Genomic DNA, 12,590 nt, shown 5'->3' with positions numbered 1-12,590 from the left:
TTGAGGGGAAGGGGAGGAGGGGGGCAGACGGTTTGGTCGGTACAATTGCGGGGGCTTGGCGGCGTCGGTTGCTCTGTGGCTTTGAGTTATCGTAAACTAAGAACGTAGCGACTTGGCATAAACTTTGAAGCAAGAATATGCGCCAAGCATGGGATATGTAAGCGTACCATCCATACCAGAACCACACGTTCCAAGTATGCTGCAGACCACCATATTCCACTTGTCCATCCATACCACGTTGATAGTTCCGTTTCTGCCGACCTTGGCGAGTCATGGCTCCCATCCGGGTGCACCGATAAAATGCAAAATCGCAGAAATGGCAGCCTTGGACAGTCAAATCAATATTAATGGATATCGCGCAGCCGTAAAGACCCCCCCAAATTATCCTCAATTTACATCCATCACTCCCTTTAATCGGGAACTTGAAATCCATCCGGAATGTAGGTCCCTCCCTCCCTTCGGTCTTGCAATCCTTGGGGTCACGTTTCCCCCGTATGGTATAAAGAATTCCTGAATATTCCGCTACGCGCGTAACATACACACATTGGCGCAGACAGTGATTTTCTCAGTTTCATCGCGGCAGGTGGACTTTTGGAGCTCGAATATGCGCGCGGGAGGAGCGAGCGAGATCCAGGAATTTAGAAACATTTTTTTTGCGGGGTTTGCGCGGACCAAGTAGATGAGAGATTGCTAGTTTGCGGTAGTATGCCGCCCGGCCTCTCACCGCTAATTGCTCTAGCCCGCCCAGCCCCCATGGGCCAGCCCATCCACCTTACCCTGATCAAGACACTCAAACTTTGCTGAGGATCGCACACCAATGTGTAGAGTAAAAATGCTCTTGTTTTGTTTCATCTATACTACACACAATACATCCACAAATAATCAGGAATCGAAATATAAAGCACACACACGGATGACTGATAGACCACAATGCAACATGTCAAAAGAAACAAAAAGAAAAAAAGGAGAAAACAGTGTAGGGACCAGGTCATGATGAATACAATACACCATATCATACCGCCTATTTTGCAAACACGGGAAATGAGCAACATAAAGGAATAATAGCACCAAAACAATACACGCATAGGAGAGAGAAAGAGAGAAAGAGAGAAGAACAGGATCATGGGTACATGACACCAGTAGGGAACACCACTCCATCGCTCCTGACCAACACGATCGGCCGTTTTCGTCCGCCGTTATCCCCGGCGGGGGGTAGACACGCCATGACCTCGTTACACCTCACTTCGACACTCGGGCTCGGTTCGGTCCCAAAGTAGACCATCATAGGATGGGCTTTCAAGTTCTCGCCGTACAGAGTGAGCTGTTTGCCCGCGTGTGGGTTGGGCTTGGACATGGCAGCTCGCGCAGCGGCGCAATTCGGCTTCGGGACCTCGGCCGCACGGTCGGGAGCAAGGTACTTGACCAAGCCCGGGAAGGGCGTGATCGGTTTCGAGGGAACACCCGAAAACGACGAGATTGGAGAGTCGTACAATGTAGGCGGTACGAAAAAGTTGTATCGCACTTGGTCGGTTCCGACGATCGTCCAAACCGCGGTCTCGCTCGTGTCGACGCTCCAGAGGGCACCGGACGAGAGCTCCTTTTCGGGTCTGCCACCTGCTCCGGCCGCACCGCCGCCAACCGAGTTCATGCGTCGTCGGTTCTTGGGGATCGGCTTGGTGGTGAAGGATCCCGAGATCGAGTGGCGTTTGTGCATGCGTCTGACGCGGCCTCCGTCGTTGGAGGTGGGTAGTCGGGGGTCGTTGCACCGCTGCTCGATCCAGTGTAGAGGTACTCGGAGCTGCTCGTCGAAGGCGAAAGCACGGGTGAATCGGGGAGGCTAGGCGGGTGAGATCCGGGAGAAGATCCGGTCGGGTGACCATGCCATTGGCGTCCCTCGACTGGGCGGTAGGTGTTGACCTTTTCACCCATGCACGAGAGGAAGGGGCCCGAGACGCCCGGGGTGCCCGGTTCAGGTGCGCCCTTGTTGGGCTCGTAGACCTCGAGGGCAACCTTGTGAAGTTGCGAGACTGGGTCTCCGCACACTTCACCGGGAGCGCAGTATTGGTCGGGAACACCCTTGGCACCGTCTTGGAGACCACCACCGACTGCGATGGTGGTCTTTTCGACCTTGCGGATGATCAACACTGGGGAAACGACACCCGAGATCAAGCATTGGAGCACAACGGTCTGGTTGTAGTAAATCGGAATGGGTGCGCCGTTGGCCGAGTACGGGATCGCGTTGGCTGGGGGCGAGGGGTAGTCGGGATGAGGAGGGGGAGGGGGAGGAGTGTCATGTCCGCTTGTGGGCTTATTGACATCGACGATGTACATAATAAAGGAGTCTGAGGGGGGCCGAATAAGTACTCGATTTCATCGATCAAGGTAGATTACTCACCCCACTGGCCTGTCCTTGCGACAAACGAAGGAGTGGTGCCGCGCTGCCTGGGGTCAATGCCAGGCAAAGGAGCACCATCGGAACCCTTGAAAGAGGCACCGGAGCCGGAAACACAGAGGTATTTTGTAGAAACGGTCTGGGCACGGAGACGGTGGAAGAGGGAGATTGTCGATCCATGGTTGACGCAGACTAGAAGACGACGATCATATGAGTATACGATCCCGATGCGATTGATCGGCGCGCGTGAGAGCGACGCCACAAGATTAATGACTTACGTTCCAAGTTCTTTGCGCTCTGGCGCTTTTTGCTGGGCTTGCTGATGACTTGGATGGGGCGGGAGGGGAAAGTGCCAATCACGCGCTCGGGCTCGCCGTCTTCGGCTGGGGCGGTGATCTTGACGAGGGCCTCGACTTTTTTCTTGCGCTCCTGGTCGTCGGTGGAAATAAACAAGTGCTTGCCAATGGAGCGACCGATATGAGTAGTGTCGTCGGAAAAGGGCTCATTGACGTCGAATGGCTTGCCCGAGGTGGTGTTCCATTCAATGGAGCTCTCCTGGGGGGGAGCCTCACCGCTCATCGAGATGACGATCCTGGGGGCAGCGAGCTTTGTCTCGTCGCCATGTCGACTCTCGGACCACCACTGGTTGCCGATGAGGATGGCTGTGGGGGGAGGGCAGAGGAACCTAATGACGTGTGAGATGAAATGAAATGAAGAAATAAATGAATAGAAAACACACCTCTTCTCGCTGCCGTATGACTTTTGAGCGACCTTGGAGGACATGACAATGATGCTGCGCTCGCCCATGGCCATGCGATTGCGGGAATTGATGTATTGGTCGAGATAGGGTCTGGGGCGCATAAGCTAGGATCGATGGATGTGGAAACGGACTCACCGGATAAACGACTGGAGGTCGGCCGACGCTTCCGGAGCAGGGAATTGTTCCAACTTTAGTCTGGAGAGAGTGCTGTCGACCGAGAGGGGCGCTACTGGCTCGGGCTGACGGATCGGGAAGCCATCGCGACGGACGATGCCGCGGGGGGCAGCTGGCTCCATGAACGGAAATTGCTGCTGGAAATTAAACGAGCCCACGAGGTCATCGAGCTCTCCGTACTGCGGCTTCGAGATCGCTGTCGGCGACACCGTTCCGCTCGTCGTCGGCACCAGGAACGGCGACGAGGCCGAGAACGGCTGGGGAGATCCGTGGAATGGCGAGGCTGCGTAGTCGGGCACAGCATCGGGCGCAGACAAGGCCGAGAGTGCGCTCATCAGATCAAACGACGGCCCGCCATCCGGGGACATCGAGTCTTCAGAGTACTGCGGTGTCGAGTACTGCGGTGTGCTGTCGTACAGATAGTCGCCCAGCATGTCGAGCGAGTGGGCAGACGACACAGAGTCGGCCCTGAAGCGGGGGTTGAATGAGTCGCCAGGCGCAGCGTACAAGTACCCCCCTTCGTGGTACTCGCCGTCGTCTGCAGTAGCTTCCGCCGGTGCCGCATTCGCAGCGTGCAGCGCTTGCAGCGCATGGTCAATATCAGAGTGTGTCGAATAGTCAAGTGACATGGCGCGGGGGTCGACGGCGCTCGAGTGGGGAGTGAACAGGTCGAGGTCCCATTCAAGAGTGCCGCTCCCATAGTCGGACCCAAATGCCGTTCCGCCGGGCCCAGCCGGGACGCCGACAAATGGCATATCGGTCTGGATCATATTGATATTGATTGCAGATGCAGGGTAATGTCTGACTCTAGCGATCCTAGTATCCGACCAGGGCTAGTAAGATTAATATTTCAGGGGAAACTTAGTTCGTCGTATCTGCTGAGGGCTGGGGCGTGCTGTTTCGTTCTCTACTTTTTTTTTTAAGTTTGGTGTTTCGCAGATGACGTCGAATTACTCACCTATATCGTATAAGATCAGTCAGCACAAGCAATCAGCACAATCGAATCCTCGGCGCCGAATGCCACGTAGGTATATGCGCCAGCAGCAGCAACGAAAGTGGGGTTTTTGGCCTCCCAGTCCACCCCATTATATCTCTTGTCGCCTGCCCGCCTCCGACCTGCACGTCCCGGCATTCAAACCCTACACTTGGTACCCGGCCGATCCAGCTCAGTTGCTTCCCCTCACCCATCAGCTCCCCTTTGCTAGGTATCCCTCCTGCTTGTTTATTCCAAATGCGCTCGGCCCTCGCCTCAATACCACCCCGGCCAGAGTCCCCCCCCTCGGCCCAAACGCTCGGTTTCAGTTTCTCCTCGCGTCTATGGCTTGCCCTTGGCTCAAATCCTTGGCTGTCAAACTCATTCCAAGGTCTTCATATCCGAAGCTTTACGCGCTGACAACCACCCGACCGGCGGAGCCTCTGATCTTCCCGGTAACATAACTCGGCCTTTCCTAACCCTCTCATCCAGGGCCGTGATCAATTTGTACCAAGCACATCCGGACTGATTGTCGTTTCTACTTTCCACCTCACTTGCCGCCCGAACATAAGGGAACAAACACCGCACCTAACCTACTACTTACAGCATTAACAACAGAGCTAAATTCATCCTCTTTATACCATTCGTAATCGGCCTTTCTACTAATAGCACTTGTATTTGGTCTCTTCCCCGCTTGACGTCACCCCCTCCCGATCGGCATAGCCACCATCGAGACCACTTCATTGGCATGTGCCTTTCTTCGCGTGTCACATAAAATCCGTACAGACGGTACACCCTCATGTTGGGTGACTCAATTGGAGTTTATAGGACAGATAATATACATGCGTGAAACTGTCCAGCTTGCCTGTCAACTCTGGCGCATGGATCTGTTCTAAGCGACCGGGCGCTTAGCTTATATAATACATCACTCACCAGTCAAGTTGCCGAGGCCGGACCTCCGACGAACAATGACCGCAACTGTACCCCACAATACATATTACCATAGTACTCAATTTCAATCCTGCCCAAGTACTAAAAAGAATCGTCATAACAGCTATTGAACACGCGAGATGTGTAATTCCATACAATTATGCGTGGCACTGTAATCGCTAGTCCGGCAAATAGACGCAACCAGGGCTGGAATAACCGGGGGACACAAGAAGTAACCCCCCCTTCTCGTCGAGTTGGTTTCCTTTCGGGCAACGTCCCTGAAATCTGTTCCCCCCTTGTCAGTGGCAAATACATCACGGTCATCGACCAAATTCCAGCTAGAGTGACCAATCAACTTGGGGTTGCTCGCCCGCTTGATCCCGACGCTAGCTCATTTAGCATCGGCAATCACTTGTGCGTTATTTTGACATTTATTGCTCGAACAGAGTCATTTGAGCGTAGTATGTGCATTTAGTCTACTCGGTACGGATCACATTGGGTTGGCTATTAATCAAGTCGACGGCCACCACCCCATTGCGTAGTCACGAGCTAATCAACAACACGTACGTAGCGTCGCGAGCTAATTGTACACTTGTCATTCCTGGGTTCCTGACATACAACTTACCAAGGTTTAATACGCGTTGTCCATCTTGTGGTAACCCATGCATGAATCCAAACTGCTCGATCCTCAGTACCGGCCCTATCAATTCAAGTCAGTTGTATGATCTCCTTCGTTCCAGCTCTGATGAACTGCACCGCGTGCCCCCCGCCATCTTGAGCCAACCAGGCTTATCTATGATTACCGGGCGGTCACACCTCTCTTCAAAGGAACCCCTAGGAAGCTATGGTTTTCTAGTCTAGTAGTACTGAAATAGTGAGCGTTTAAAAAGCGCGTATATCTAGGTATTCTAGCGCAATGGCCGAAGTGAGATGGTGTGCCTTGGCCGGTAATTGCCCCCCCCCCCCTTCCCCCTCGGCCTAAAAGGAGTCTATACCGGCTTACAAAAACACTGCCTCGTCGTCATGAATGTAATTTGGGGTGCAAACTTAGAAAGAGACTCGATTAATATCCCCGTGGACTGAAAACACACATAAAGTCTACTCCCCCCCTCTCCGTGACAAGCGCACTATAGCAAGTTTCAAGGCATGCGCACAGCATGCTGAGCTCCGACCTAGATGGCTCAGAACACCGGCAGATGAAAACGGCCAGGGTCGGGCCAAGCATGGTGCGCACTCGCTCGTGGAGTTTCGTTTCCCGCTCCGCCGGCCGGGAAAGGTGACTGCTATTAATGGATCCTAGACGACTCGGGCGATAGGGGATGAGTTGCCTTACGACAGTCTATCCAGGGGTATATGATCTCGCATACGCACCGAGATAATAGAACTTTAATAAGTTTCCTTCGGGGCTTATCCTATTCATTTGGCTGTCAGTATGCGATCGGGAAGGATGGACACAACCTCGGTAGAGGTCAGATACACTACATGGGTGATCCGGTTGGGGGCAGGTTTACTTCCTTTACCAACGCATACATGGTTTAGACCCAGCACGCGCATATATGGCGAGTTTCAAAGGTTATATTTCCCTGTTACCCGGGGTTTGCCATCTGATACAAAGTAAAACTGAGATTCTATGCACATGGAAATCGGAGTAGCTACCGCTCCTCCCCGGTAAACACGGATATTCAGGATTTCTCCGTCCAATCACAGCACGTATTCGTCAGCACTGCTTGCTTACAAAGTTGTATCGATGAGGAGTTGGGACATTAAGTTCGATGTAGCAAAGAGGGGTCGGTCATCTGCCGCACTCTAGCTGGCTATTTGGTTTGATAGAGCACACAAGCTTACACATTTCCACCAACTAGAAGCAAATACGAATCGGGAAACCTCCCGGCGGCATGTCAGTTACTATAATCCCCGCGAACCTGGACATGCTCTCGTAACCAGTTTTATTGCAGAAGTGTAATCAAACCTTGAAAGGATGGATTGGCTGCCACGAACTGTCAAGCCTTGCCGCAAGCCGTACGTTTTGTCACTTGTCTTATGAACAAGCTGTACAGTCGAGGACGTAAGTCTGATCTTCGAGTCATTGTTGCCGTCACTTATCTCCCTCCAGAAATGTAATTTATGCCCAAAATTAGATATTTCAAACTAATATTTTCAGATATTGTCGTGCGCTTCATCTAGCGGAAGACCAATTCACTGCCTGAAACCAAAATTACACTTTCAGCTTGAACCAAAATATTTTTAACAAGTTCAAGGACCTGCTCGAAAAATCGAGAACATGTCAATTACGGTCCGGCGGTCCGACCTCGACCAGCGTCAAGTGCGTCACTTGCAGCCTCGATAGCGACAATCTCTCCGAATGGATCTGTTCATTAGGCCAGTTCTGTACATGTCGCTGAGGCGACAGACACAATTGTCAATCGATTTCATGTATTATGCGTTGTATGCGCTGGGAGTTGGATTCGAAGAACTTCGATGCGCTATGTAGCCCTGGTTAGGAAGGAATATATAGTACTACGCGGCAGTTTCTCTGTCCCGACTATACAGAGAGGCTGAATCTAAATATAGAGATTTTGTTCGGGTAGTACCGTCCGTTATAGCCACCGGTGTTCAGCGTAGGGGACCGGACGAACACGAGGACAAAAATAACTGTATCACAATCAAATCACAAGCGAGCGCGCAGCATCCACCCAAGTACGTCAACTACAACTTGGATTCGAAACACGCGGCGTCTCTCGCAAGATTACCTACGTCCGAAAGTATCATCTGATCCACTGTCGGGGTTTCACTCCTCTTAACCTTGAGGTGATAGACAGGAGCACGGGCTGAAAAGAGCGAAACTTGGCTAAAGTATTTAAGTCGACGAGTCCTCGAGGTTAGCCACTGGGATTTGCGGATTCGGAGTCTGTGGGGTTAGGTATATTCTCGGCGGTTTCAAGCGATATCTTGTTTAGTGGACTCCTATGGCGTACTAGTCCCCGATCAGCAAGATAGAGATATCGATTGATTCACGCTCGTATATATGCATGCACAAAGTTCTGGTATGTACAGAGTCAATCGCGGCCAATAAACATGGTATCCAAGCTCGCAAAGTAAGTCCGACAAGGATGTAGACAAAACAACGCACAGCCACATAATAACAAACAGGCAAAGGGAAACAGCATGCGATATCTTCGCATGGTTCAAGAAAACATAATAACATACAGAAGCAGAACGTTCGTGCGATACGATCTCCATACAATCAGACATTCATGTTGTAAAAATTGGTGAAACAATTGAGACAGAAGAAAGTATACATACAAAAACACGAATGTCCTTGAACAAAAACGAGGTCATTCCAATTTATTTCAAGGCGATCATGCAAATCCAGTCATAACATTTCGTGAAAGTAGCAAGGGTATGTCAGCAGTATTTCAACGGAACAAGTGTCGGAACCAGTCTCGTATAGTGTCCCAAAAGGTACCTCGCCAACCTGGCAAACGCATGAGGTCGCCTATCCACATACGCCCAGTGCCTTTCCGAATCTCGCCTCGCTCTTTCACGAGGTCGTTATCAAATCCGGCAGGATCAATGCCCAAGCCCATTTGCAGATTGCAGTCGCCTTCGAGATCAACGTCCGCGCCCTTACGCCTACCCTTCCGTTGCTTGGTCTTGGCGAGCGGTCTGAAGCGTGGAACTGTCTGACTTGTAATACTCGAAGGGAACATAGCCATAAGCTTATGTAGTTCTGGGTTCGTAATATAAGGAGGAAATGTCCAAATCCGCAGCTGTTGCTCGTTTAAGAAGGTCTCGGCGTCCATACTGTAGGTGCTGGCGGCATATTGGTCGGATAACGAGGCAGGTGGAGGAATCTCGGGACCACGCTCGTCAAGAGGCGTAGAGGGACCAAGCGAATCCAAATCGGTGGCGGATTCCTCAGGGGTAGGAAGCGCCATGGACAGGGCTGCGTTCATCGAGAGGGAGCTCCTGGTGGGGTCTAGGAACGGATCCGATGAAGCGCGAGAGCGCCCTGGTGGAGCGGCACGAACGGGCTTGTTTATCGCTTCTGACACCGAGGGATCTTCAGCCCTGTCTCGAGGCAAGACATTCGTGGACGAGAATAGGGATGATTGGTGAAACGACCGACAGGGAAGTGGTCGGTAATTTAACGGGCGTTCGTCGAAACCAAGGACCCCTTTCATCATGTCGATTGCATCCAGCATGAATTGATTTCCGCTAAAGATATATTTAGTGTTGTCCGAATTGGTCGGATGTTAGCTATGAGCTCACCCGCTTTCCATGAATACAGCATCATCGATCTCCCATTCAATACGACTCTCACCAGTCCCGCCGATGCTCGGAGGGAGGGTCTGCAGCTTCATAGCGGCATACAATCCGATGAAGAAGTTCTGAGTGCCGGCGCTGCCGCATTGGGCGTCAAGAAAAGCCTGAAACTTGTCGGCTCGCTCCCTCCTTGCCAAAGTCCCGCTAGGGGTTGCTCGCGCAGCAGGCGACAGAGAACATCCTGGTTGGACTGAAGATAGATGCGCACGGAACTCGGATATCTTTCGAAGACTCTGGGTGAGATGAAACTCGCGCCGAACATTTGCCTTTAGGAGCGGTAAGTACCCCCACAATTTGTCCATTGCAAAGGACTTACCTGAACGCGGGTATACTTGGCTTGGTGGTATTGGGGTATTTTGTTCATCATGGCGTCCATAGCTATCTTTGCGTTCTCATCCTGCGCAAAGAAGCTTAAAGGGGTACCGAGCAAGAAATCAAATTGACATCAGCGACACCTGGCAAAAGATAGAAATGAAGGGTGGAAAAATCTCACAATTGTCGACAAAGAGCTTCGTATTCATCAAGCTCCTTCTGCGTGGGTTCTGGGAGGAGTGATGTCGATGTTCGCGAGCGAGCAGGGGGAGGGGAGGACTCTGAGGATAGACAGAGCGCCGGGACTCATGTGCTATTGCGAACTGGGGACCAGAAATCCGCACTGGGGGGCTGCCTGGGGCTGGAATAGAGTAAAGAAGCTGCTCGGTGGCTGGTGGCGATGTTAAGATGCGGGATTGGCTGAGTCGGTTGTTGGCCGAACCGTACTCCATTTTCCGCGGAGATGCTGACGGCATATCATACAGCAATGTTGAAGCCGACCCCCGCCGACTGGACACATAGTTCGGTGGTGTATAGCTTGACTGTGCGATGCGGATTGGCGGCGGAGGCGCTCGCTTTCCACTCCCCATCGGCGATGGCGATGATGAAAACTCCATGTTTGTCCCAGGATATATATGAGTTATATATGTTTGTAGCCTCAGGACAGAGATATGACTATATATCGCCCGTTGCGGTAGACTCCAATGCTGCACAGCGACCAGTCGTCGTGAGGTGGTTGAAGCGTCAAGCGAGTGATGCCAATATGACAATAACGGCAATAAGGCCCTGGCTTTGGCAGAAGAAGTTCGGGCCGAGTGAACCTGAGAGAAAATCTGATCCTCAAACCAGTGTCGTCTTCGTCCTTTTATCTCTTTTACTTTCAACACGCCTTGTGCAGGTAGTGTACGTTCAGTTGGTCAACTTAGTCAAATGGCTACCAACATTGTGCTCAGGTGATATACGTATACAGTCCAGGCTCTGATCATTCAATAGTGCATAGGGCCACTTGCCAAATTAAGCCGGCGTAGTGCTTGTTGAAAAACACGCTGGTCTTCTTGAACGCGTGAACCGCGTTATCTACGTTACCCACAGCGCGTCAACAAATCCCATCACGCTCCACCCAACGCGTTTGAATAACAACCGTGCTATACATTCTTGAATTTCATAACCGAAACACTAGTAACTCTCGTCAATCAAGCACTATATACTTCTGTAGATTGTCTGGTATCGCCTTAACCAATCCCTTGGACTCCAGCCACTTTCGGGAGAACAGTCGTGTTTGATATCTGAATACCATTGTTCGGGAGAAACCGATTGGTAAGCTGCCGAGTGGTCAAAATTATGAGCTCACCTGTATGCACCATCGCACAGGATAGTGACAATTGTTTTGCCTACGACGTAAAATACCACTTATTAGCTATTTCCCCGGAACACACCCCTGTCTAGGAGCTCACTTACCCGGTCCTTTCTTCAGGGCAAGCTCTCGCGCAGCAGCTACGTTCAAACTCGAACTCGCACCAATGTAGATACCTTCCTCGTCCAGCATACGGTAGACCATCGCGATGGTCATTTCATCGGGTATATGCAGTGCACCAGACAATTTCGATACTTCCGGTGCAAGGTTATCCGTGATTCGGCCTTGGCCAATGCCTGATTGGTGTTAATAAGATACTTCGATCGGACGCAGACAATATGAAACTTGCCTTCAGTGATTGAGCCGCCCTCTCGTTCCTTCAGCTTGCCCCCACTAGAAACGTAGCTGTACAGAACACTGCCAGGTGGGTCTGCAAGCCAGGATTCCACCTTTTTCTCCCCTTTTTCGTGCAGTTCCCTAAAGAACCGTGCGGTTCCCGAGAGGGTACCCCCTGTACCAGTGGCGCAAATAAAAGCATCGACCTGCGCTCATTAAACACGATTTAGACTTCTTCATCACATCGTGGTACGGGTATACCTTTCCACCAGTCTGCCTCCAGATTTCGGGGCCAGTAGTCTCGTAGTGAGCGCGCGCATTTGCAACGTTATCGAATTGGTTCGTCCATACAGCGCCTGGCGTGGCCTCTGCATATTCTTTTGCCTGATGGTTGTAATTCTTGGGATTTTCGTAGGCGACTGCAGGAACTGGCCGAACGTCTGCACCAAGCATTTTCAATAGATCAATCTTTTCCTGACTCTAGATGCGGACAAAAGTTTCACATTAGAGTAACCAAGCAACCTAGCAGCCACTAACCTGAGTATTCGGCATGTAAATCACGCAGTTGTAGCCCTTTGAGCGACAGACATGAGCGAGGCCGATACCGGTGTTACCGGCAGTGCCCTCTACGACGGTACCGCCCGGTTTGAGCCTGCAGCGCATATTATTAGTCGTGTTTGAGAGTGCAATCAGGAGCGCCAATACGTACCTCCCGGATTCCTCAGCGTCTTTAATTACATATAATGCAGCGCGATCTTTTACACTTCCACCCGGGTTTTGAAACTCAGCCTTGCCGAGGACCTCACATCCAGTTTCTTCAGAGAGTTTATTGAGGCGAATCTAGATAATAATATTATGGCTCATGCGCCGCTATCAAACACGATTCCACCCACCAATGGCGTGTTCCCGATCGCTCCTACAAAACCATGGACAGGGGCAGACGTGAAGGAACGGGCTAGTCTGGTGGAGTGCGTGATGCGCGATAACATATTCAGACAATAGGGGGTCAAGGGGGTGGTCACAGAAGTCGGTC

General features: G+C 51.5%; 3 protein-coding genes across 3 annotated transcripts; all 3 read right to left on the bottom strand.

Moving 5' to 3' along the window:
- Positions 1 to 1,120: 1,120 nt before the first annotated feature.
- RhiXN_06361 (transcription factor cbf12) lies at positions 1,121 to 4,096 on the bottom strand (the record flags this gene model as incomplete). The annotated part of the gene is made up of 6 exons (XM_043326177.1): positions 1,121 to 1,768; positions 1,822 to 2,342; positions 2,396 to 2,584; positions 2,671 to 3,077; positions 3,132 to 3,242; positions 3,288 to 4,096. The coding sequence occupies 6 exons, from the start codon at positions 4,094 to 4,096 to the stop codon at positions 1,121 to 1,123; spliced, it is 2,685 nt and encodes an 894-aa protein (XP_043181609.1).
- Positions 4,097 to 8,645: 4,549 nt separating this feature from the next.
- RhiXN_06360 (uncharacterized protein) lies at positions 8,646 to 10,484 on the bottom strand (the record flags this gene model as incomplete). The annotated part of the gene is made up of 4 exons (XM_043326176.1): positions 8,646 to 9,447; positions 9,502 to 9,821; positions 9,872 to 9,952; positions 10,011 to 10,484. 4 exons carry the CDS (start codon positions 10,482 to 10,484, stop codon positions 8,646 to 8,648), a joined length of 1,677 nt encoding a protein of 558 aa, XP_043181608.1.
- Positions 10,485 to 11,214: 730 nt separating this feature from the next.
- On the bottom strand, positions 11,215 to 12,546 carry RhiXN_06359 (cysteine synthase; the record flags this gene model as incomplete). Its single annotated transcript, XM_043326175.1, has 7 exons — positions 11,215 to 11,258; positions 11,326 to 11,517; positions 11,616 to 11,763; positions 11,819 to 12,037; positions 12,095 to 12,209; positions 12,267 to 12,397; positions 12,451 to 12,546. The coding sequence occupies 7 exons, from the start codon at positions 12,544 to 12,546 to the stop codon at positions 11,215 to 11,217; spliced, it is 945 nt and encodes a 314-aa protein (XP_043181607.1).
- Positions 12,547 to 12,590: the final 44 nt, after the last annotated feature.

This window comes from Rhizoctonia solani, chromosome 7 (assembly GCF_016906535.1).
Source record: "Rhizoctonia solani chromosome 7, complete sequence".
NCBI lineage: Eukaryota > Fungi > Basidiomycota > Agaricomycetes > Cantharellales > Ceratobasidiaceae > Rhizoctonia > Rhizoctonia solani.
Note: the sequence above shows the minus strand (reverse complement) of the source record. Positions and strands in the feature narration are given on the sequence as shown.